This window comes from Pyrgilauda ruficollis, unplaced genomic scaffold, assembly GCF_017590135.1.
Source record: "Pyrgilauda ruficollis isolate IOZ18807 unplaced genomic scaffold, ASM1759013v1 scaffold4, whole genome shotgun sequence".
In the NCBI taxonomy this organism is placed as follows: domain Eukaryota; kingdom Metazoa; phylum Chordata; class Aves; order Passeriformes; family Passeridae; genus Pyrgilauda; species Pyrgilauda ruficollis.
The window spans coordinates 5,240,482-5,262,609 of record NW_024525489.1 but is presented as its reverse complement, the minus strand read 5'-3'; the positions used below and the strand labels follow the sequence as shown (position 1 = coordinate 5,262,609).

Here is a 22,128-nt window from a genome sequence, read left to right as displayed (position 1 = left end):
TGCCAGGAGCCCACATTTTATTAGCATGAGGCTGTGGAAATGAGAATTTTTTGGTTGGTTGGTTTGGCCAAGCCAAATTTCACAAGGACATTCTACTTACTTCATCCTGATTCAGCTGAAATACTGCACTGAACTGAAGGAAACACATCTTAAGCAGTGAAGCGCCAAGTAGAAAATAGAGCATATTGTTCAGTGCAGACTAATCAATTAACCAATCAAAATATAATTTTTGCTCATTTTTGTAAACAAAACCAGAATAATTGCTTTCTACGGATGATTAAAAAAGTAAGAAGCTAGACCTTGACGTGCATCATATGCAAAAACTAGTACTTGTTATTTATATAACAAATAATATATATATGAGAATTCCAGCAAGATCAAAGCAAAGAAATTCATCATTCATCACTATCCATCCACATCCCTGTTCCTCACCTATCCTGAAACTTCCATAGGAAGGAACATATGGATATGTGGTCATATTCACAAAACTCAGTATCACTTTATCTGATTCACCCACATGGATGCAGACAGCAAGAATCTGTAAGCATGGCACTCCTTAACTTTCCAGTGTTTTACTATGAAACCATACATTTTAATGCAGACTTTAAGTTTTCCATCATGTAGTTATAGTTTTACACCTTCAATGGTGCTTTCACCCTGAACTTCACCTCCACAGAACAAATGCCATCACTGCAGCTTCCTGAACTGACAGCAGCTCCTGTTGTCCCAGGTGATGAGAGTGGGCACTTGGAAGCCCTGTCCCACCTGCATCACTAACGAGGACTGGAAGACCAGCTTACCTGCTCTTCAGGAAGACTCCTGCTTTACTGAGAATCCTAGGAGAAGAGGTAGCAAAAGCCCAGAGCTGGAGAGAAAGGGAGCAAAGCATAGAAAAGCACGCACTGCACAGCTGCAGGCGTGCTGGGAAAGCACAGCATGACCTTGGGACATCTGCTTATTGCTCATGGTAGAACATTCTCCTGGTGTCAGCATTCTTCTGACAATTTGGTAGAAGAGTCAACAGTCCCACTCAGGGTGGCAATCATGGTGTTTGCTTTTCCTTTAAGTGAGGATAAACATGAGGTATTTGTCTATCTTGCAGGTTTCTTCCCTCTGTACCTCACCCTCCTCTTTTGTGAAGGGCAGAAACCAGATGCAAGAAATTTGAATTATTCAAAGCCTTTGAAAAGATGGTATCTCACACAAGGAATATATTCAGCATATTGTGACCATCTGCAACTGGACAGAGACTGTGAGGAATGGGGAAACATTGGGGTATTTAATGCATTGTAGCCAAAATAAGTTTGTATTTCTCTCCTGACTTCCAGAAGAAAGCTTCTGGGCAGAACCCTGGAAGGAAGACTGTACTTTGCAGCAGGACAAAAATCTGTTTGTAACACTCTGCTACTCAATTAGCTACAGAAGGATAATGCCAGGTCATGAAAAAGGGAAATGTCGCAGAACTTATGAGACATAAACAAGAGCAATATTTAGATCTGACAATAGTATACATGATGCTGAGTTAACTTATTTTTAGACAGCCTGGGAGGTTACCAAAAAAGCACATGTTAAGAAAGTTCTTTCAAAATCACAGACCCAGACACTGGAACTGTGGTGACAGCATCCACTTTATGTACAGAAGGAACCAGAACAGTATGGAGAGAGACACTGCAATATTTTATTTTGATTATTTTATTTTTCTTAATCTTCAAAGTTTTCTGCCTCAAGACAGGAATGCATGATAGATAGAAATGGCTCAAACATCTTCACATGAAACACTCTTAATCATAATTCATTCACAATTATTTTTCTAAAACATCTACAGTTACATAATCCCATTTCCATCCATTATCACAGATTTAATTATTTGTTAAACAGTAGTTGCCAGCAATTGAAAGCTGTAAGGCTTTTTGCATATTAGTAGAGTCTTCTGAACTACACAAGAATATCGCAACTCTAACTCTCACTTACATGGCAACCCCAGGTGACAGATGTTCCAAGGAGAAATGTGTTGCTTATGTGGAGTTCATAAAAATGACAGAGCTCTCTGTGCCTCGTTAGCTCTACTATCCCTTCTCCTTTACTAAGATTATTTTCTAAACCTACAGCATATTCCTCATTTGTAACCAAGAACTTTGATGAGCTGATGAACTTTATCTTCCACTGTTGCTATTTGGCAAATTTGCAAGTCAGGCGTACTAGAGCTCTCCAGTAAAACTATGTACAGAGCACAGTTTAAACAGATGGGTCGCTTGGAATCCATATCTCCCTCCATCTGAAGGGAACTACTTTGAGGTTCTCTGAACTGTTGTAAACAAGAGGATATTTCTTCTATATATATATATGTGTGTATATATATATTTATATATTTTATATATAAATGTTCTAAATGTCCTTTGGGAGTCCATTTGTTTTTATCTTTCCAAATGATGACTAAATACCTGATCTGTAGCATTTCTCCTGAGAAGATACTAGTAAGGGAATGACAGTTTTGATGCACTTTGGAATGGCACAATCACGTAAACGTTTGCACAATTAAGACTTATGAACTCATCCAAAGTTTCTAAACATGATATTCTAACTAAGAACTAAAATACCAGCACAATGCAGCAAGTTAAAAAAGAAAATTCTATGTAATCAAAATATAAACAAGTACATAGGAAATGGATATCTGCCAGTAAATCTATGTCTTTTCTAAAGTAGGAAATGTATGCACTTAAGAAAAAAATGTAGCCATCTGACAAACTTAGTAAAAAAAAGTACTTTCCAAATGCATAACAAATGCCAAGATATCCCGTAACTGGCCAGGTACAGCCACATGAGAGCTGCATGGCTTAGAGCAACCTGGGGAGGGGTGGGGTGGAAATAAAATCACAAAAACAATAGATCAGCAAGTCTAGGGAAAACAAAAAAAAAATATCACATCATCATAATCTAAATTACTGTATGCTTACATCACAACTGCTAAAGGAGCCAGGGGAAAAAACAGAAACTAGAGATTGCAGTTTAATGATTTTAAAGAACTACCTCTAAAAATTCAGAAGAAAAAATTATCAACTTACTAATTCTAAGCACCAATTTAATAATTTAAGTTAACTGTATTTATATTTTTCATACTAGGGATGGAGCAAGTTCTGCTTGAAGGCTTAAAGTTTAACTCCGGAGCCCATCTGATTTCTGTGTTCTTGTCACGCTTCCTCTGCTGTTCACATCAAAGTCACTGTAAAAGACTCTCAAGTTTCCAATTCTCTAGGCAAGCAATTCTTTGAAGAGACAATTATGTCCTACAGTTTAAGTCAACTTTCAGGTCATGAAAAGTGAAACATGCCAGTATTTGGTTAGTCTGCTAGTTAAGAGTCTGTGAAAATGGAACAGTTGACACCGTTCCTCGACAGGATTTGCCTTAGAACTAGCAGCACCCAGGGCAGACCAACTTTGAACACATCCAGACTCCACGAGGAATTAGTAGTGTTAGAAAATTGCATATGTGTTAGATCAAGAAGGCATTGCCATACATGTGGCATTGTTACATTATTTTTCCTCTATTTTTCTCAAGGAAAAACAAAGGAAAACAGCCCTACAAAGAGCTTTTTGGTTGGTTCTTTCATTCTGTTTTTCTTTGTGCCTGGAAAAAGCAGCACAGTGCTTCCCAGCTGGAACAGCTCAGTGCTTCCCATCAGCTCAGTTCTTCTAGAAAGCACTTCCACATAGTTAAGGTGGCCTACTTCAGCTAATTCTCAGAGCTAACCTTTTTTCCAGTATGTATTTCATGCCACTTCCTGACAGCAATTTCAGAACTGAAATGGATCTACAGTAATGTCCACTACTAACTGCGACCAGATCTTGCCACAGACCATCAAGCCAGGCCCTTGGGATGGTTCCACACATTGAACTGAAGCTCAGACTAAAAATCTCACTGAAACTCAAAATCTGGAGTGGTCATGAATCTCAGCTACTCTTCCCTATTTGAACCCTCACCCTTGTAATGAAAGCACGCACACCACGGGAAAACAACAACCACCTGAGCTGGGAGCTTTAAGATACTGGTGAGTTATCCTGCTGCTCCTCTGTGACCGTGGACTCGCTGTGCTCCTCGCTCAGCTCATTGGAGGGCTCCTCGTAGCTCGGCTCGGCGGGATCCAGGCTGCTTCCCTCGCTTTGCTCCTCGCTGTGCTCCTCACTGTGCTCCGCAGACTGCTCCAAGTTGCTCTCCAAGGAAGCCGGAGAGCTGCCAGTTACGCTTTCATTTTGGTTCATTTCGTTAAAAGGCTGGGGGAGATGTGCAGGAGACTGCACAGCGTTTTCACTGGCAGGGATGGGCACTTTGGTGGCACCGATATCCAGGACAATGTCATTTGGTGGCAGAGTTACCTTCTCCACGAGTTTCCACTGAATAATACTCATGTCTTTCCCTCCAGTTGAAATCAAGTGACCGTCGCTATGGGTGAAGCTGACATTTGTCACATGACTACTGTGAGCACTGTATTTGTGACTTGGGGCCTAGTGAAAACAAGCAGAAAGATAAATCACATGTTGGCTGGAAGAGCACATGATACAGAAATTTAAAACTACTAATATTTTTGCTTAGCCCTTCAAGAGAGATCTTACTTCACAAAAATAGTAAGTAATTATATTTATATTAGATTTCCCACAAAACTTCCTCTCTTCTTTGAAACCTGGAACAGATTTAGATCTTTACAGAAAAAGTAATGGACCTCACACTAAAGCCAGCAAACACAAAGCATCAAGCCTTGTCTCTAGAATTTAAGGATAATTATTGACACTTCTCTTTTAGGCATACTGTTTTATATTTATACTGTTTTACACTTTCTGTTTTATATGGAAAATTAATGGAGGTTCTTGGATATAAAGGTAGTATTTGCCTAGCAGGCTCCAAAACAATTATGCTGGAAGCAAGGAAAGCTTCAGGCAATGTAAACAAGCACATGAACTAGACTGGTCTAGACTTACCTTTGGCTTGGAACAGGGATACTGAAAGAGATGGACCTTACAAAAATCATCAGCCACTGCTATCACTTTTCGGTTATGGGATCTGACAAGGGCATTTATGTCTGTCCCATCTGATCCTTCGGGCCAAACTCCTAGGAAAGAGTACAAGAGATATTCAGCAATGGTGATTTTGGAAACAAATCAACAGAGAATTCATGAACAAAAATAAAATTTACAAAGCTGTGAGAAAAGGCAAGACGAACAAAAGGGAAGACAGAAATTCAGATGGAAAATGGAATGTGCATTGCATTAAATGTCATTAATATTTTGCTAGTCTAATGCTGCTCCCCCCACCCTGTTCTCCCAAACCCTCAGTTTCAGCCAGGATAACATCTTGGGCTTAACATTTGTTTCCTGTTCAAAACCTGTCTTGTTTAAACCTTATCTTTAAGTTTGCTGCTAAACTGGTAACTCTTAATACTGTCATTAATGCACAGACATTTTAAAAGCAACAGTGATGCTGAAGCACAAGGCAAACCCAGGTACTGTACATTGTGGTCCTAACGGTTTCATTTGTTTGACTTCTTGTACTTTAAATCTTAGTATTTGTGTAACTCAAGGAAGACAACTGATTGATGATACTCTGCATAGAAACCCAGCCTATGCAAGTTTCTTAGATGTAAGTGCTGTCAAGTGCTTAAGTATAATTCAATAAGTCAAAAGAATGACACAGATATGTCCAGACAAAAGAGTAACAACATTTCCTAGATGAAAAACACTGATCAAATTTGGGATGGGGGAGACTCTAAACAAAATTATTTTAACAAAACATAAAGACATTAGAGAGTCCCATAATAAAAGAGACAATTCACATCAGCATGGAAAGCTGAACAAAAAGTAAGCAAGGGATTATAAGATATGCCAAAGGTACCATGTTTTCAAGATCAGATTTGGGTTTCTGATTAGGTCTAGGAGTTAGTTGGAATTTTCCCCCCTCAAATTTCACCCCCACCCCAAAAAACTCTGTGTCCAATTGACCAAGAGGGCTGTTGATTATCAGATATGAAAATAACTTCATCCTCCCTTATAGTTGCTGACTTCAAAAACAAAACAACCAACAATGTGCTGTCTACTGTTTTATACAGCACAAAAAAACAACTCTGAATTGCCTTATCTTCTTGTTTTTAAGCAAAACGGCAAAGAGCATTTAACTTTAAAGCTGTTTTTCCCATTCTTCAGTGGGTGGAGTAAGAAGTTTATTTTCTCTGAAGAATAACAAAGGAAGCTTGTTAAACTTGTTACATTGCCAATAAGTTACATTGTAGGTAATTTAATAAATAATGACATTAAGTGCTAAGGAAAGTATTCAGAAATATCTTAGTGTTCTTACATCAGTGAAATAAAATTGAATTAAGAATTTATTACTATTTAAGAATTTTCAAGTAGTTCAACATGAATGAATTTTACCTTTCCTCATTCATTTCATTTCCTCATATGAAATACTGTTATCATGTGGGATTAATAAATGCCTGAAGTTTCAGCTACCACCTTAGGCAGGCTTTCACAAAGAACTATGCAATTTCCTCTTCTTTTTAATTTCCTCTTCTTTTTAATTTAAGATTAAAAGGACTAATATTCAAAATTGAAGCTTTTATTAAACATCTTTTATGTTTGCCAAGTCCTTTAGCAGCTCCAAAGGTAAGGCAGCCCTTTGTCATAAGACAGCAGGATTTGCTTTCAATGCATCAGGCAAACATGAAAAAATCCAATACATTAATATGACTGAGTCTTGAATTCTTAAGATAACTGCAAAAATTCTTAATAACTGTAAAAATAACAAAACCCCCAAAGTAATAGGACTTTATTATAAGGCACAACATCAGCACTTCAATTTTAACAAACTCTACTAGACGGCAGTAAGCCTCTCAAAAGAAGCTGTTCAGGCAAAACTGTGGGAAATGTGCAGCAAACCCCAGAGTGACTTCAAGCGTTTGGGGTGCAGAGTGTTGACACTGCTGAGCCAACAGTAACAGCAACTGCCAAAAGGAGTGATGCTGTTCTCATCCACACCACAAATTTCCATCCTCTTCCTTCTGCTGACAACAGTGTGATGCTTGATCCTATGGCACACTACCCACAGAGCTGAACTGTAAAACACATACCCTCAAAAGCCCAAATCCCACAAACCTAACCCTCTCTCCCAAACATCAGTGAGCAGCCCCTGGCTTGCTTGGATCCCTGAGCCAGCTGACCCTTGGGTGAAAGCCAGATTAGCAAATATCTGATAGGTTGGCTTAGTTGCACTGTCTGATTTAGTGGGAAAATACTTGCCTTTGTTTGAGGTCAAACCATAACTTTTTTTTTTTGTTTGAGGTCAAAACATAAGATTCTGCAAAGGGTGTCAGACTATCAGACAGTGTTAAATTAGGGCATGATGAATCTTGGCTAGGAAGTTTAAATATATTCTGTTGTGCTCTGGAATACCATCACATTATCTGCTTTATCTACTTCATGACCAGGTCCTCTGGCACACTGAAGATTTTGACAGCAGTTGAAACTAATTAAACTTCATTCAGAGTGGCTGAAGTTTGTATTGATCCAAAAGAAAATGCAGACAGGATCAGGAGACTTATCCACTTTCAATAGCAATAGGTAAAATGGTTCCTCAAAACAGGGGTTATGGGAGCTGCTCATGTCCAGCCTGGCCCCAGACACTTATAACAGCTTCTATCTAACAGCTGTCAAAAAGACAAAGCCAGTGGATGTGAAACCAAACTCTTTCTGCACTCCCACATCTCACCTCCTTAGGTCAGGAGTAAAGGACACTTCTGGGAAAGCCCTGGGATTCAGAGAGCTGCTGCCCTTATTCTGTCTGCTCTGCTATCAAATATAGTGGTAAAAGCTCAGTAGTAACACAGTCTGCTACCTCCATGTTTCTGCTAGATTTAAGTACTCTGCAAAAAAAAAAAAATGTAAAATGTTTCAGCTCCAAGCCTATTCCATAAGGAAAATGCAGTTCTTGCAAAGTGTTTTCCATGTTCCTGGCGAAGGCATCATATTAGCATCAAAGTTTTGCTTTTCACTTTCTGTGGCCTCTCCTGAATCTTCTGATACTCCATTTTAAAAAAGGCTTTTGTGCTGCACTATTACTGCAGTCACAGTAGCAAAGTGAGCTAGGAAATTACTGCTGTGGTCCAATTCCTTGTTAGCCTAGGCTTACAAGATCAGAGCATCAGGAGATGCTTCTACTTCACCCAGACTGACTGAATAAAAACACCTGCAAATACACAGTCTGGTTCACAGTTCTCAGCCTAACGGAAGCCAATATTGTCATACAACTAGAAATAAGCAACAATATTTATCTCCAGAAAGAGCATGCTTCTTTTTATTTCTGCTACATACCAAGCTCCAAACAAATCAGAACTATTTACACAGTCTATCAATTAGCCAGCTTCCTTCTCTGATCCCTATATTTTTCCTATTCTGTCTCAGATCTTTGGTATCCAAAAGGGAAATCATGCCTGGTTATTAATGCCTTCCACCCAACCAATATGCCACACAAGTGTGTCAGTGTTAGCCCTCATACCAACCTCAATCCTTCGAGGCTACCTGCTCCTTAAGCATATGACAGCCCTTAAATACACACAAGATGTGTCAGAAGCTACAGAAAGGACTCACACTTCACTGATTTTCTTCTATCCTGCATGTAAATTGGTATTCAAAGTTGACTTCCTAGTAGCTGTGAAGAGAAGATTTGTAGATCTAACCCTCACCTCTAAAGAATTTGCTGATTTATTGGCTTTTGGTATTTCGACCAGAACAGAGGCAGGTGCTTGATCTCAGTGGTGGAAGAGAGATGTTTCAGCAGCCTGGTCACACAACTTCACTGGGAGGCTGAATCTTACTTTTATACCCCTCACAGAGGGACTCCTCATTTATGGGCAATAGAGCTGCCTACAGCTAAAGCAATTTGAACTGTTTTGCCACAGTCTAAAATAATGGTACTATTAAAAGCAGATCTGTCAGCTTTTTAAAATTGTTTTTGTGTATTTTAAAAATAAACTATTAGGTAGAAATCTGTTAATGCTTTAAAGGATTTTATTCTTTACAGAGTGCATTACCTTTGACTATGGGTATCAAAGTGCTGTCATAATTTTTATTTATGAACTATAACCTACACTTGTAACACTCCTGTTCCTGTCCCAAAACCAGGTAAACAAAAGAGAATGCACATGTGCCATATGAGCACTTTAAAATATAAGCCTGTTGCTTCAGTGCCTCCATAATTGGTAGCCTAAAATGACTACTATTTAGGGAGCCATTAGGGAGAGTCAACCCCCTAACTTCAAGAACTAAATAGAAATCAATTGTACATTGTCTAAAGAACACTTGGTGCACTTTAGCACAGACAAATACCGTGGTCAGTCACTATGGCCTGTGATCTCAGCATCCCTTAATAATCATTAACAGTGTGCTTTTAATGACAAATTGAAGCAAACAAAAACACAAAAGGACAGTGTTAGTAGCTTAAAAGCAAGTTAAACAGTGCTTACCAAACACTTGGAAGCCTAGCACACAAGTGTACGTTGTCCAATCTATATCCTTACAGTCAGAACGATTCCTGATTAGCTTACAGCCACTTGGAATGTCCCCTGAAAAAAAAGTGAATGATGAGTCATGCAATGCAAAATTTTATTTCCATAGGTGCACTTTGAAGAGATGCTAATGCAGTAAATAAATGCACCTTAAATCCAATCTGGAATTAAATTGTAGAGGGAAAGACAGACCAGCACCTTTATCAAATTCCATATACTTGAAGCTTTACTTCAAGTATATGGTTTTTCTGAGTCACATTTACTTCTCATTTCCCTCTTCTGATAGCATAACCTCAAAACCACTTCCCTGCAACCCGAGTACCCTGCTACTAACTCTACAAAATGCTTTAATGTAGTCTGTAATATAATAATTTATTCTTCCTGCTAGCTCCAATGATGTGCTAAAATTCAGTAAATCATTCAGGAAGCTGTGTTTTTAAAACAGTGAGCAACTACTGCCAGAGAAGCCTTAGACTGCGTGACAACTTTTAACTAGAAAAGGAAAGACTGACTTGCAATACACCAAGCTAGTAATAATGGGTCACGACTCCTGTCTTCCCTATACATGAAACTATAAGCACCAACAGTTCCTTTTGATAGACTGTACTATCTAGATTTGAAACCTAACTTGTGACAGGCAGAAAAAATATGTGAAGGTGACAGACATTTAAACTGTTGGCAGTTCTTGCCTGTAAAGGGAAAAAAAACCATCCATCCTCTTCGACCCAGTTAAAGCCACAGGAAGACAGGAATAAAAAAAAATAAATTTAAAACAGATTAATGCACTACTGATATTGAACTTCTGGCATAACCACCATGTGTTGCATTCATGTTTTCACATATTAAAAAAAGACAAACACAAAAACATTATTACCACTAACTCATTAAAGTAGCATTACTGCTTTTCTTAGCTTTCATCACCACCAGCCAAGATAATGTTTCAAACAAGAAACCCCAGGAGAGAACTGTGGCACCAGCCCACTGATTTTATTTCCCCAAAATAACTGGTATTGTTGACACTAATTAGACAACTGTATATATTATTTTCAATCTACAGAACTTTTGGCCAACATCAAGTCGTAGAGCCACTTGTCCTGTAAATTCTACACTGTTAAACTGATTTATGACCTTGTAAAGAAGTAAGCTATATTTGGCATTGCCATTAGGTAACACACAGCTCTGAATAACATCAAGATATCAGGTTACACAAGGTCAAATCAGTCCCTTTGTCAGTAAGCATTTTGTACAGTCCTGATCAAACACACTTTTCTAAATACTCTGACAGCTAATACATATTTCTGTTTCCAGTGTATTTAATTTCATACTTACAGTATAGTATTTCATAGTCTCCTGAGTTTGACATTATATACTTGTTGTCCGGGGACCAGTCAAGGTGTGTAATATAGCTGGAATGTCCCTGAAGGAGAATGCAGTAACACCAGTGTGAAACACTTGATTTTAATTGAAAGTGAAGCAGAAGTTGCACCCATAGATGGGAGAGCTAACAGCAAAAAAAAATATCACCTTCCCACGTGCTCCAGGTCAGCTGCAATTCACTTGCGTGCCTTTAAAGGCTCCTTAGTACCATTGCCACACTTGCTAACAGCTAAACAAATGCAGGCTGGGCATCATGCCTCTCCAACTCTCCCTTGTAAAGCCTGGCCCTCTTGGACTCCAGAATGATTTACTCCTGGAAGGCATGATGCTGAAATATGGATGAACCCCAATTTATACTGCAATTAGGAACATACACATTGCTACTAATTGTGAAAAGCAAGTAACCTGCACAGGATCAGTTTTAGAGCCTAACAAAAAAGTGACAGATAGGATTTTTTTTATTTCTCTATCCATTTAAAATAACTTCCATTAAATGCACACTCATGCAAATAACCCTTGTTCATCCTAAAAACTTAGGATACCTTAATTAACAACCACCAGGCAGAAGTACAAGATCATGGGCCGGAGGTTACCAGAATATGCTTCTAAGCTTGTTGAAAGTCTCTGCTGTGCCTTTTGCACTGCATCATGTTAGCACTAGCTTTGAAAGGTGTCTGCTCTACAGGCAGTGCATCATCTTTACTAAGAATCAAAACCCTTTGGTATAGTTGCTTAGTTAACACCATTAAGAGCACACTGAGGGTTAAGCACCTAGCTTTGGTTAAGCACCTGCTTTTGAGGAAGAAGACAGATGCAGCTGGACAGAGTATTTTTTCTGCACACAAACTTCTTTTGAGGGAACTAAGAGTAATAGTAACAGTAATAATAAAGCTATGAAAGGCTCCAGAGAAGCCACAAATCTATATAAGGTAGGAATCATGGATAGCAAATTAATAAAAGTGATATCCATGTCATTCTTCCTCTTGCACCCTTCCATTTCTTCTTACTGCTCCTTTTCCCCTTGTAAGACCATCTATTTTTTCCCTTTCATAGTCCTTCTGCCAGGAAACAAACTGTCACATTCTTGACTGACAGATGTCAATCCATGTCCCTCCCTCAGTGGGCATTACGAACAAGATGTCCCTAAGCCCTGCAAAGAGTCTCTTGGCACAGCCTCCAGCAGCCAAGCCAGGGCCATGCAGAAGCTCTGCACTGGCTGCTGTACCACCCATCATGCCAGCTTCTTTCACAGAGAACTCTAAGAGATCCTGATTTCTTCCAGAATTACATGTAGAAATACACCTGTGTCCCATCTCCCTGTTCCCAGGTCCCCTGTGAGAGACTGCAAAAACATATAGGAGAAAAGATGGCCTTTATGATTTGTTTACTTATGCAGGAGTCTCTGCCTCAAGCAGAGGAACTGTGTATTAACATAACTGCTTTGCAGTCATGGGTGAGACATATGATACTGACATGCAAACCTGGTATTAAAAACAAAAAGTGCACAGTTGGCTAGGATTTTTTTCTCCCCCCCTTATTTTCTAAGTCTTCCGATTTGCAACTGAACTCCAACACGGAAAAGAATTGGTCAGTCATTTACTAAATCCTGACAGACATTTGGCAGCTGATAAAATTCCTGGGGGTGGTGGAGGGAGGGAACAAAGCAATTGGCCAGGGGGCTCCAGGCTGCAAAATCCCTTCAGGCAAGGGATCACCAAAAGATGAACTGGAACACAACATTGTTATCATATTTGCAATAGGAGGATCCCACTTTCTGTTAAAATCTTTCTTTGGTAGCTGGCCACCAATAAGGCAACATTTTACTCTCTCATTTTCTGTACCTTTATATACAATGAATGATTCACATCATTACCAGCTACAAAAACTATCTGACTAAATGGAAACTCCTTCCTCCATTGGCAGTGTTTATCTGTTTCAGACTTCAGTGGTGCAAGGTTCAAAATGCCCACAGCCTCTAGGACAGGCACACTAATGACTTCAGTGTATCAAATGCTTCAGAGTGCCTGTCTGTGTGGCTTTCACCCCACAGCCCTCTGAGTAAATGCCCAGCACTCGCTCTTCCTTAGCTAAGGTGTCTCTGATGTAAGGCAAACAGAGATAGCAGCAGCTACCTAGGAATTGCTGACACGCTGGAAGTTCGGCCCCACACCTTCACCCTGCTGACTGCATAGCTGGAGCCCTCAAAAAACAGCTGCACTAGTCAAAATGGTTGTTTTGGCTCATCTGAAGTTCTGATCACAGCCAACTATCTCTTGCTGTGGAAGCAGATCCACAGGTCACAGACTTGCCTCTCTAGCAGCAGCAGCAGAATGCCTGGCTGTGACTGAGAGGGGATTTAAACCTAACAGCAGGCATACAGCCCTTATGCACCAGCTAATGCTGGTTCAGTAGATAGAATCCTTCTGAAAGAATTCAAATAATGTATTCAAACTGGAAGAAACAACCAGAAGTTGACTACCAGGAGGACTGAGTCATACTATTTGGAGGTCACCCGTGAGGCTACTGAATGACAGAATGCCAGAAGGATGCAGTGCCAGGAGAGTGCTCCGGGTCCGAGCATGCCTGGGTGCCTCCCTGCTTAGCATCAAGCTGGTATGGGCCCGCCAGGGGGTTGGCAGGGAGCACATGGGAGGCGCAGGGCAAGTGAAATTGGATCTGCAGCCTCGCAGTGAGCTCTGGCAGCTCCACATCACTGCCTTCTGCACCGGCTGGGAGGGTCAGGGAGCTCAGCCCCGACACAAAGCGTGCTGCTGATTTTGTATTCTACATGCAGTCACTCACACTGAAAGGAACAGGATAACAGAAATCTGCTCTGAAGCCTTGACATTTCTGCCTGGGTGTAACAATGCTAAATTCTCCCACACCAATTTTTACAAACCTCTTTCCTGCCAAGCCAGCTGGACAGAGTGACACCCAGATGTTGGATCAAATTGCAATATGCTCCCCTCCACATACATAATGCATAGAAATAAATGATCTTAAATATCTTCAAAGAGCTCACAAAGGTGTTGAAACATATAGAAAACTAAATATTACATATGTTAGGATTAGCCATCTCTGAGTGATTTTATATTCTATGGTTAAAAAATAAGCGTTGAGGTGAGATGCTGTACTAAGGTGCAGACATCCACTGCCATCTCCACCAGCTCCACTGGGGCCCTGGTCTGAGCTCCCTGTGGGCTCTGCAGGGATGGGGCAAACTCAGTGCTGCTGCCTGCCCTGGCAGCCCTGTGCCCCCCACAACAGCTGCACACAGGCTGCTCTGACCCCAGTGCTCTAGTGTGTGTCACATTTCAAAGGTGAACCTATTCTTATGACATAATTTGCAAATCTCATTAAGTTTCACTTGTTCTTAATGCAAATATTTTCACTAACCTTAAAAGACAGCTGAACTTAAGGCCAGAATGTTAGATAACTAAACACTTAGAGAAAAATAGTCTGTTTAGCACTGGAACAACCTCATCCAATGTAACAATAATAACAGACTCCACTACCTGTGCTACATTTAGATCTATTTATCCTGGGCCAGATCCCTCATTTTCAAATTCTGTAGTAACAATTACAACTGAAAACAATGTATATTTGCAGCCCCCAAGAGTACACATTCTAATGGAATTACACCACTCTAATATTATGTTGGTTCAAGAAGTACTTTACCAATAGGAGGAAAAAAATCCCCAAACAAATGTAATATTTTCCTTGAACAAGTTCCAGCATATAGGTACAAGGCATTTCTCCATCTTACTGCTAATTTTCCATTTCAGAGAAAGAAGGCAATAATCTAATAAATTAGTCATATCTGATGCAAAAGTGATCACTGCACACTAAGAGATACAGTAGCCATGAGAGACTGAAGTTTAAAATCAATCAAATGATGAAAAAAACCCATAAAATATATAACCAAAAGGGAAAAACATCAATCTGGAAAGAGTTTCACTGCTTAACATCTAAATGTATGTATAACATCAAAATGCATGTACAAGATGTAATAATCATGTAAATGACTATCAATGCTCCAAAACTTACAGTGCATTTTCCGTATCTGCTATACTTTCTTCCATTTTCTGTTACTACGTAGAGGTAAATAAAGTTGTCGTGGGATCCAACTGCAAGTAAGGTGCCATCTACAACACAGAATATTTGATATAAATAAATAGAATGTTTATTTTGTGAATTTTAATTATTTCAGGTTTATTACTAAGACAACAGTCTCAGTTAAACTACTCCTTATGAATTGTACTGAAGGACTCATAACAGCTTACATTATGTTTCTTTTCAGCTGTATCTGTTTACTTTGTGGGTATGTTTTTTTGGAGAAGTTCTGCTTTTTTTTAGAATAAGTGTTCAATGGACAGGATATAAACCCTCAGACTGCACCGGATTTCTGAAAGCTGTTGACAGCAGGCAGACTTGAGTTTTATGCATCATAAAAATGCAGAAGAGTATTTAGTCTACAGATAGCTTAACTTTGGAGGTGAGGACTGCAAATAAATCAACACTAAACATAGAAAGATGTGGAATTTTCAAACATTATATTAGTTTTCTATTCTGTCTTGTCTCCCTTTAAAAAAATATATGTGGACAAGAGCTGCCACAAATCACAATCAAACACCTCTAAGTGTCAGTGAACATCAGTGATTTAAAATAAATTGCTGTGCTTGGCACTTGTGGCAGCATTAGAGGAACATTTTGCTCGCTGAGGTTGCATGTGAGCCAAAAACAAACAAGAGAAGGATTTACAAGTGTGTTCTTCCATCCTGTTTTAACAGAGAGGAGTCAGCCTCTGACTATTTGTCATATCATGTCTGAAGAGGAGACTCAACACTGGTTTGGACTTCATGTAATCCCAGAGCAAACACTTCACAAACAGGTCTGACTTGCAGACAGACATGAGCTTAGTTTTATGGGTTTGCATTAATGAACTTGAAAACTAACTAAGAAGGATATTAAAATATGACTGAAATATTAATAAGCTTTTTACAGACTTTCCTGTTAACCAGTCAACTATGGGAGAACTTCTTTGGGGGGACCAAAGCTAGCATTTATTACGACAGCAAAGTTCAACGTGAAGAAAAAGCTGAGAAAGGTGATGGTCATGTTTGCAGTCACAAAATTCCAGAACTTAGTACACACATAAAAATCCGTAAGCAAATCCTCAGTCACACATTAAGCATTTGAAACAATTTTTTCAAGGCTGTGCCTTTTCTAATGCCTGAGGACTAATTTAACAGCATTTAACAGAACATCCAACTGGTTTATGAGAATTATTCTGACTGTACAAGTCTGCCTACCTACTGAGTAGCGCATCACTGAAAGCTGCTCGTTGCCATCAGTGTGTATTGAAACCAGATCCCTCGTTTCTGCATCCAAAACAAACCACCTACAGAGAGGAGAATTCCAGTAAGTATCACTTCCACTAAACAAAAAAACAAGTGAAAGAGCCATAACTGCTGCCTGCCTTCATCATCTTATGCTAGCCCCTCAAGGGCAGCATAGACAACATCTGTTTTTAATGGAACACTTTTCTGGTTCACAAAGCAAGACAAGTTTCAGTGAACAATATGTGAAAGATTCTAAATACCATTCAATGTTTTTCCTCCTTTCCTGAACACTGTAATAATCACCAAAATGTCTACTGGACAATAAACATACCACCAAACAGAAAATATGACTGCATCTTATCATCATTAAGTCTTAAGCTAAATTTCATTCTACTTCCCTATTTTAGAGAAAGTTTTGAGATTAAAACTGATCTTTCAATTTTTATAAAGCAAAGGTAAAAAAAAAAATAGAAGCAGTAGATGTAAGTGGAAAACATTTCCATACTCATTGTAAACACAAATTCTATTCTAGCTTGGTATTTTTCTCTCAATCATTTTCATTTTGATGAATAATTTTATTAAAGTAAGAAGGAATAACCAACCATTCACTAGAATTTGATGTTTCATAAACTAGCACTTTATTTTATATTTCTTGCTTGGATGATTTCTAGCTAAGGTAATTAATTGCATTTTTTTATTCTTTAACAATAACTTTTAACCTGTAGTTTATTATTTATGAGGCACATGTGAGATGCTTACAAAAAGTCACTGGCACATAGACCAAAACGGTCACTCACAGCAAGATTTGCAAGATGGGCAGAAACTGAGCATTTTGCAAGGGGTCTGATGCCCACCCGACTCGCAAATACACTGAACATTAGCAACACAGAGAAAATGACCATTTAAAAAAATATGTATTCATACACACAGATCATGAAAACAGAAGATGTCATTATGGCTTAATACATTGGAGCAATCCAATACATCAGAATTGGATGTATACATCAGAATTTAACTTCTTTGCTCCAAACTTCTGCTCTCACAGCCATGAACATATGCCACAGGTAGGTTTATATCCCTAATGGCAAGTTCAAACACTGTGGAAATGAGCAAGGGAATTCCACTCTGTCTCACAGTGAACTCAGTGGCACACTGCTAAACCTGGGACCCATTATTCCACATCAAAGCTGTAAAATGAACCCCAGGAACAACATCACACATGGCTGTCTGTGGGTGGGGATGAGATTCCAGCTCGTGCTCATCCAGTGTCTGACAGCTAGGCACCTGGAAAGCAGCCTGGTCCCAATGGCTTAAACCAGCTTGTGGTTAGAAAGCCACATGAAAGAAATTAAACAAAATACACATAGAAAACCCCCAACCCTACAAGGCAGGGACTACTGAATAACCTGTGTGCAAGACAGACACAATTAGTGGAAAACAGGTAATGTGTAGCTTTATTGCCTGATTTATTTCCTTGTGGCTCTGTCTTACACTAACCTTGCCCTTCCGCCTTCAGTTTTCTTACCAATATCAACATTTTGGTCAGAATCTTGTTAGTCTTTTTTTCCACAGTGCCTTTGATTACTCATATGCTTAATACTCAAGATATTCTACGTGATTAGTCACAGAAAGATCTAATTCCCTGCAAACAGTAACACTGGAAGCATGGCAAAAGGATCTGAAATGTGCCTCAAAAAAACTTTTTTTAGTTTTCCAGCTGTGCCTTTTCAGAAAGCAGCAGGATCCATAGTACCGCCAAACAACTGATGATCAGGTCCACAGCAGGTATTTAAGGGGTAACAAAGCCTGCATAGACCCTTTGCAGACAACCATAAAAAAGGGGAAATGATATTGGAATATTTACCATGGAAAGTGATATGTGAAAACCCCATCAAAAGCATAATGTTTGGCCTGATAAAAGACACACCACAGTAAAATAACAGACAAGAATGGGAAAAAGGGGGACAGAATTCAGTTTTCTTTTGATGTCTCAACTTTAACCAACAAACCCTGCTTTCTTGGTGCTCCATTCCTTGTCCCTGTCTTACTCACTTCTGTGTTGAAAGCTAAGCAGCACTAGAACAGACACACACAAGGTTTGGGTTTACTGAGTTCTAAACAGATTAGTCTTATTTAATATTTGATTTAAGATTTTTAGGCTATTAATCAAATTATTAAAATATTTGCTATGGGTTTGAGATTATTTTTTCTTAAGTTAATCGAGATATATGATACAGCTCTCATTCCTTGGGAAATAACTCCCTTGGACCAGATTTTCTGGCACAGAAAGCACTGCATGATGCTGCTGCATAGGCAGTAATTTTAAAACTGTTTTGTTTATCTTGACTCAACTCCATTTATTTCTCATCCACTTATACACTTACCAGGTCTCATTTCAACTCAGTTTCATTTGTATATCTCAAACCCATCATTGAACTATACAACTTTGGAACACACTAAAATACAATGGTGAAAATATAACAGTTTAAAAGTTATTTTTACTGATGGTAAAAAAAAAAAACCAAAAAATTCCAAGGCCATCATCATAAACTCCTTAAATGCAGTATAAATGCATTGCCTCAAGTAAATTAAAAATAAGAATTTAAACTGAATGTGTCAAAACATAACACTAAATGGCCCAGGAGAGGGGAAAAAAAAAAAGTCAACCAAAAGCAAGCAACAGGGTGAATGCTTTGGTCACACAACGTGCCTTGACTGTGCTTTAATATAAGTTCAAAAACACCTAAAAACTCTGAAGAAACATAGCCTGACATTCTTTCCCTTTTACCTGTTTAAAGTACTCTTATTCCTGTATACTCTGCTGTGTTTAATGAAGACAGAAGCATTCATTCAATTTAATATTTATCATTTTAAGGTGGAAAGGGTCAACGTGGTAATCAAATATACAAGAGCTCAGCAAGGTTTTTACTAGAAGGTGAACTTGGTTTTGTAGCCTGATATTATACCTAATGAATTTAGTGCAGACTGCATCTTCATCTTGGAGGACACTCCCTAAAAATATTTAGCATTTCATTTTCCAGGAAATTTTAATTTGCACATGCTCAGCAGTTTCTAAAAACCAAACTTCAAATAGTTTTAGGCATGAGGTTAGGGGAAAAAAAATTCTAGTTAGCAAATTAAACACACAAAAATATTCACAATTTTCTTACACGCACCAGGCATTATTTTATCAACAAGTTATCAACTATGAGGTATAACTGAAAAACAGAACAAAAATGCTAGTAGATTTAATATGTGCTCCTCTCACCTTTCTAATGCTATGAACAATTTGTTTTTTCTTTTAATTGGTACACTGGTACTCCCTTCCTGAGAGATGATGCCAAGCCAGAGCTTGACTATGAAATAAAGTAACTTTTTTCTCCCACTGTAAGAAGCCCAAGTTAAAAAGACTCAGTTTGAGCTTTGACAGCTTGCAAAGGCACAATGACTTCAGGAAGAATAGGAACAGTTCAGTATAATTTCAGTCCAGCAGTGTGCCATGCTGAACTCTGTCTTACACAAAAATCAAAATACCAGTCTGTTCACTTGCCTATCCACCTCCGTTTAAAAGGTTGCAAGTATGTTTGATTTGGGAAGGACAAAGATCTGTACCGTACCTCTCTTTAAAAGAAATGTAATGTGCACATAACACTGAAACATATGATACTTGGAACAGACAATAAGGAGTGCTCAGAGACATCCCTGCAAAAAATTAGTTAAAAAAAAAAAAATCAAGATCTGGGCTTTCATTTAACATTTCATGTTAAAAAGACTAAACCAGCCTAACAACAACCAAACAATTCTTCTGTCTCTGTGTAACACATACAAGATGCTCTGCTCCCTTCTGCCATGCTTTTTAGGCTCCATAACCTCAAGCAAAAATAATAAAAAGCAAATGAACTCCAATTACAAGGTGCATTGTATAAAGTGTCTCCTTTGCACTTTCTGTCATCACAGCTCAGCTGGAAGGCGTTTACCTGCCCGAGTGGGTTCCTATGGCGACCACTGCTCCGCTGGGATGGAAATCCGCACAGTGCCCGGGTTCCTGCACAGACCAGGGAGGCACAGACACGTTATTGCCGCGGCCGCATCCTCAGCGCCCAACACCTCTCCTTAGACCAAAGCTATCCTGAAAGTCTGAGCTGAGCTGGCACAGAAAAAATCAGTCACTTAGCAGCATGCTAACCCTCAGACAGCTCTTCTCTCAGTGTATCAGTGACATGCACTGCAAGAACACCTGGTGAGTAAAAGGCTGACATTTCTGTGCAAAAAATAATTTTTCTTGGATATTAGGAAAGAACTAGCCAAGCTACAAAATTAATGACTGTAAGGAAAGGACACCTAAAGCCAAACCTTCACAACTGTATGATACCCTCTTCAGATTGTTTGAGTAACAGGGAAAAAAAATAAACTGTAACAAGAATAAAGAACTAAGACTTATTCAAGTTGGCTTGTCAAAATGACATCAAGCAATGGTAACCAGATTACATCTTATACAATGTCTGATGAACCTTGCTAAGTTTATCAAAGCTTCCAGATAGCTGTTTTTAGAAGCATAACTGTAGGATTATTGATTGCAATCAGGTGGGACAAGAGTGTTTCAGAAACTGAATGCTTTTTCCTATTTTCTAGCTTTATATTTAAATTAAAGGGTTGGCATACATCTATCAGCTTGGTCTATTTTCTAGCTATGTATTTAAATTAAAGGGTTGACATACATCTAGCAGCCTGGTCCATTCCAGTGTGTGGTCCACAGAGTTCCACATACAAACTTGCCTATCTTGGGCACATGTTAAAAATAAGTCTTTGAAAGGATGAGATGCCAGTCCCCAGAGCTCATCGGTATGTCCCTAGAAAGAAACCACACATGATTTAACAATTAATAAAATTAAAATTCTTAAAATAACACACCAGCAGAGAAAGCCTTTACATTTTTGGGGTATACTTACAAAAAAACAAGTTATGCTCACCTGTACCTCTACTATGAAACCATCGTTAAATGTTCCCCTCAAAACAAAGTTTCGTGAAGTACCCACTAAAAATTGATCAGCTTTTCCTTCTGCTACTGCTCTGATTGTTCCATACTGGTCAGGAACCTGAAAAAAAAAACATCTGTCAAATCACATCAGGCATCTTGATAGGTGCTTCATTTTGGAGGCCACAAATAGAGCACAGTGACAGTATCAGAACTGGAGTTTTCCCATTAAAAAGGAGCAGTCCAATTATTGTAACCTCGATCAGAGCTTGACCTGAAACCTCCCTCATCTATTTGTTCAGTACAGGCATACAAGATCTTATTCCAAGACAATCACAGTTATATAATTTTAATAACTTCATGAGAAAAAAATTACAAATTAAATTACGTAGCTTTTAAGCATCAAATTCACTAAACAAATGCACTCCCACAGCCTTATAATTCATCTTATAAAGAAAGGAATAATACACAGTTACTATTTACTTTCCAAAACACATTTTGAAAACCAAGAAAAACCTTGCAGCACACCGTAAAATTTTCTTAATGTTTCCTGATGAGCCTGAAGTAAATGTTCATATGCCTTATGTTAGCAATGATTCTGAATTTTAATGACTGTTTATTGCAGGCTTGAATTCTCATACACTGCTTTTTTTACAGTGTGCAATTGTTTTTTTTCTAAATTATTTCATTTGTGAAAATAGATTAATATTAAGTGATAACATAAGATTAAAAAAAAAATCAATCTGTCAGAACTCGTAACGTAAAAATTAGCTGTGACATAATATTATTAACACAAGGAAAACAGACACTGATATGAATAGAGTGTGTTACTTAAGCCTAAGAATTGTATATGATAGTTAGTGGTTACCTTCTCTGCCATGTTTTCTAA

General features: G+C 38.6%; 1 protein-coding gene across 3 annotated transcripts in view; it reads right to left on the bottom strand.

Moving 5' to 3' along the window:
- Positions 1 to 1,685: 1,685 nt before the first annotated feature.
- The window catches only part of EML4 (EMAP like 4), a 147,931-nt gene continuing 127,488 nt past the window's right edge, over positions 1,686 to 22,128 (bottom strand). For all 3 annotated transcript variants that reach the window (XM_041477038.1, XM_041477037.1, XM_041477039.1), the window contains 9 exons: positions 21,235 to 21,360; positions 20,983 to 21,114; positions 20,242 to 20,309; positions 16,235 to 16,323; positions 14,970 to 15,067; positions 10,875 to 10,962; positions 9,504 to 9,602; positions 4,972 to 5,102; positions 1,686 to 4,500 (listed from right to left, as the gene is read on the bottom strand). In XM_041477038.1, the coding sequence (XP_041332972.1) occupies positions 4,036 to 4,500; positions 4,972 to 5,102; positions 9,504 to 9,602; positions 10,875 to 10,962; positions 14,970 to 15,067; positions 16,235 to 16,323; positions 20,242 to 20,309; positions 20,983 to 21,114; positions 21,235 to 21,360 (1,296 nt within the window). In that variant the 3' untranslated portion in view covers positions 1,686 to 4,035. The remainder of the gene's footprint in view (positions 4,501 to 4,971; positions 5,103 to 9,503; positions 9,603 to 10,874; positions 10,963 to 14,969; positions 15,068 to 16,234; positions 16,324 to 20,241; positions 20,310 to 20,982; positions 21,115 to 21,234; positions 21,361 to 22,128) is intronic.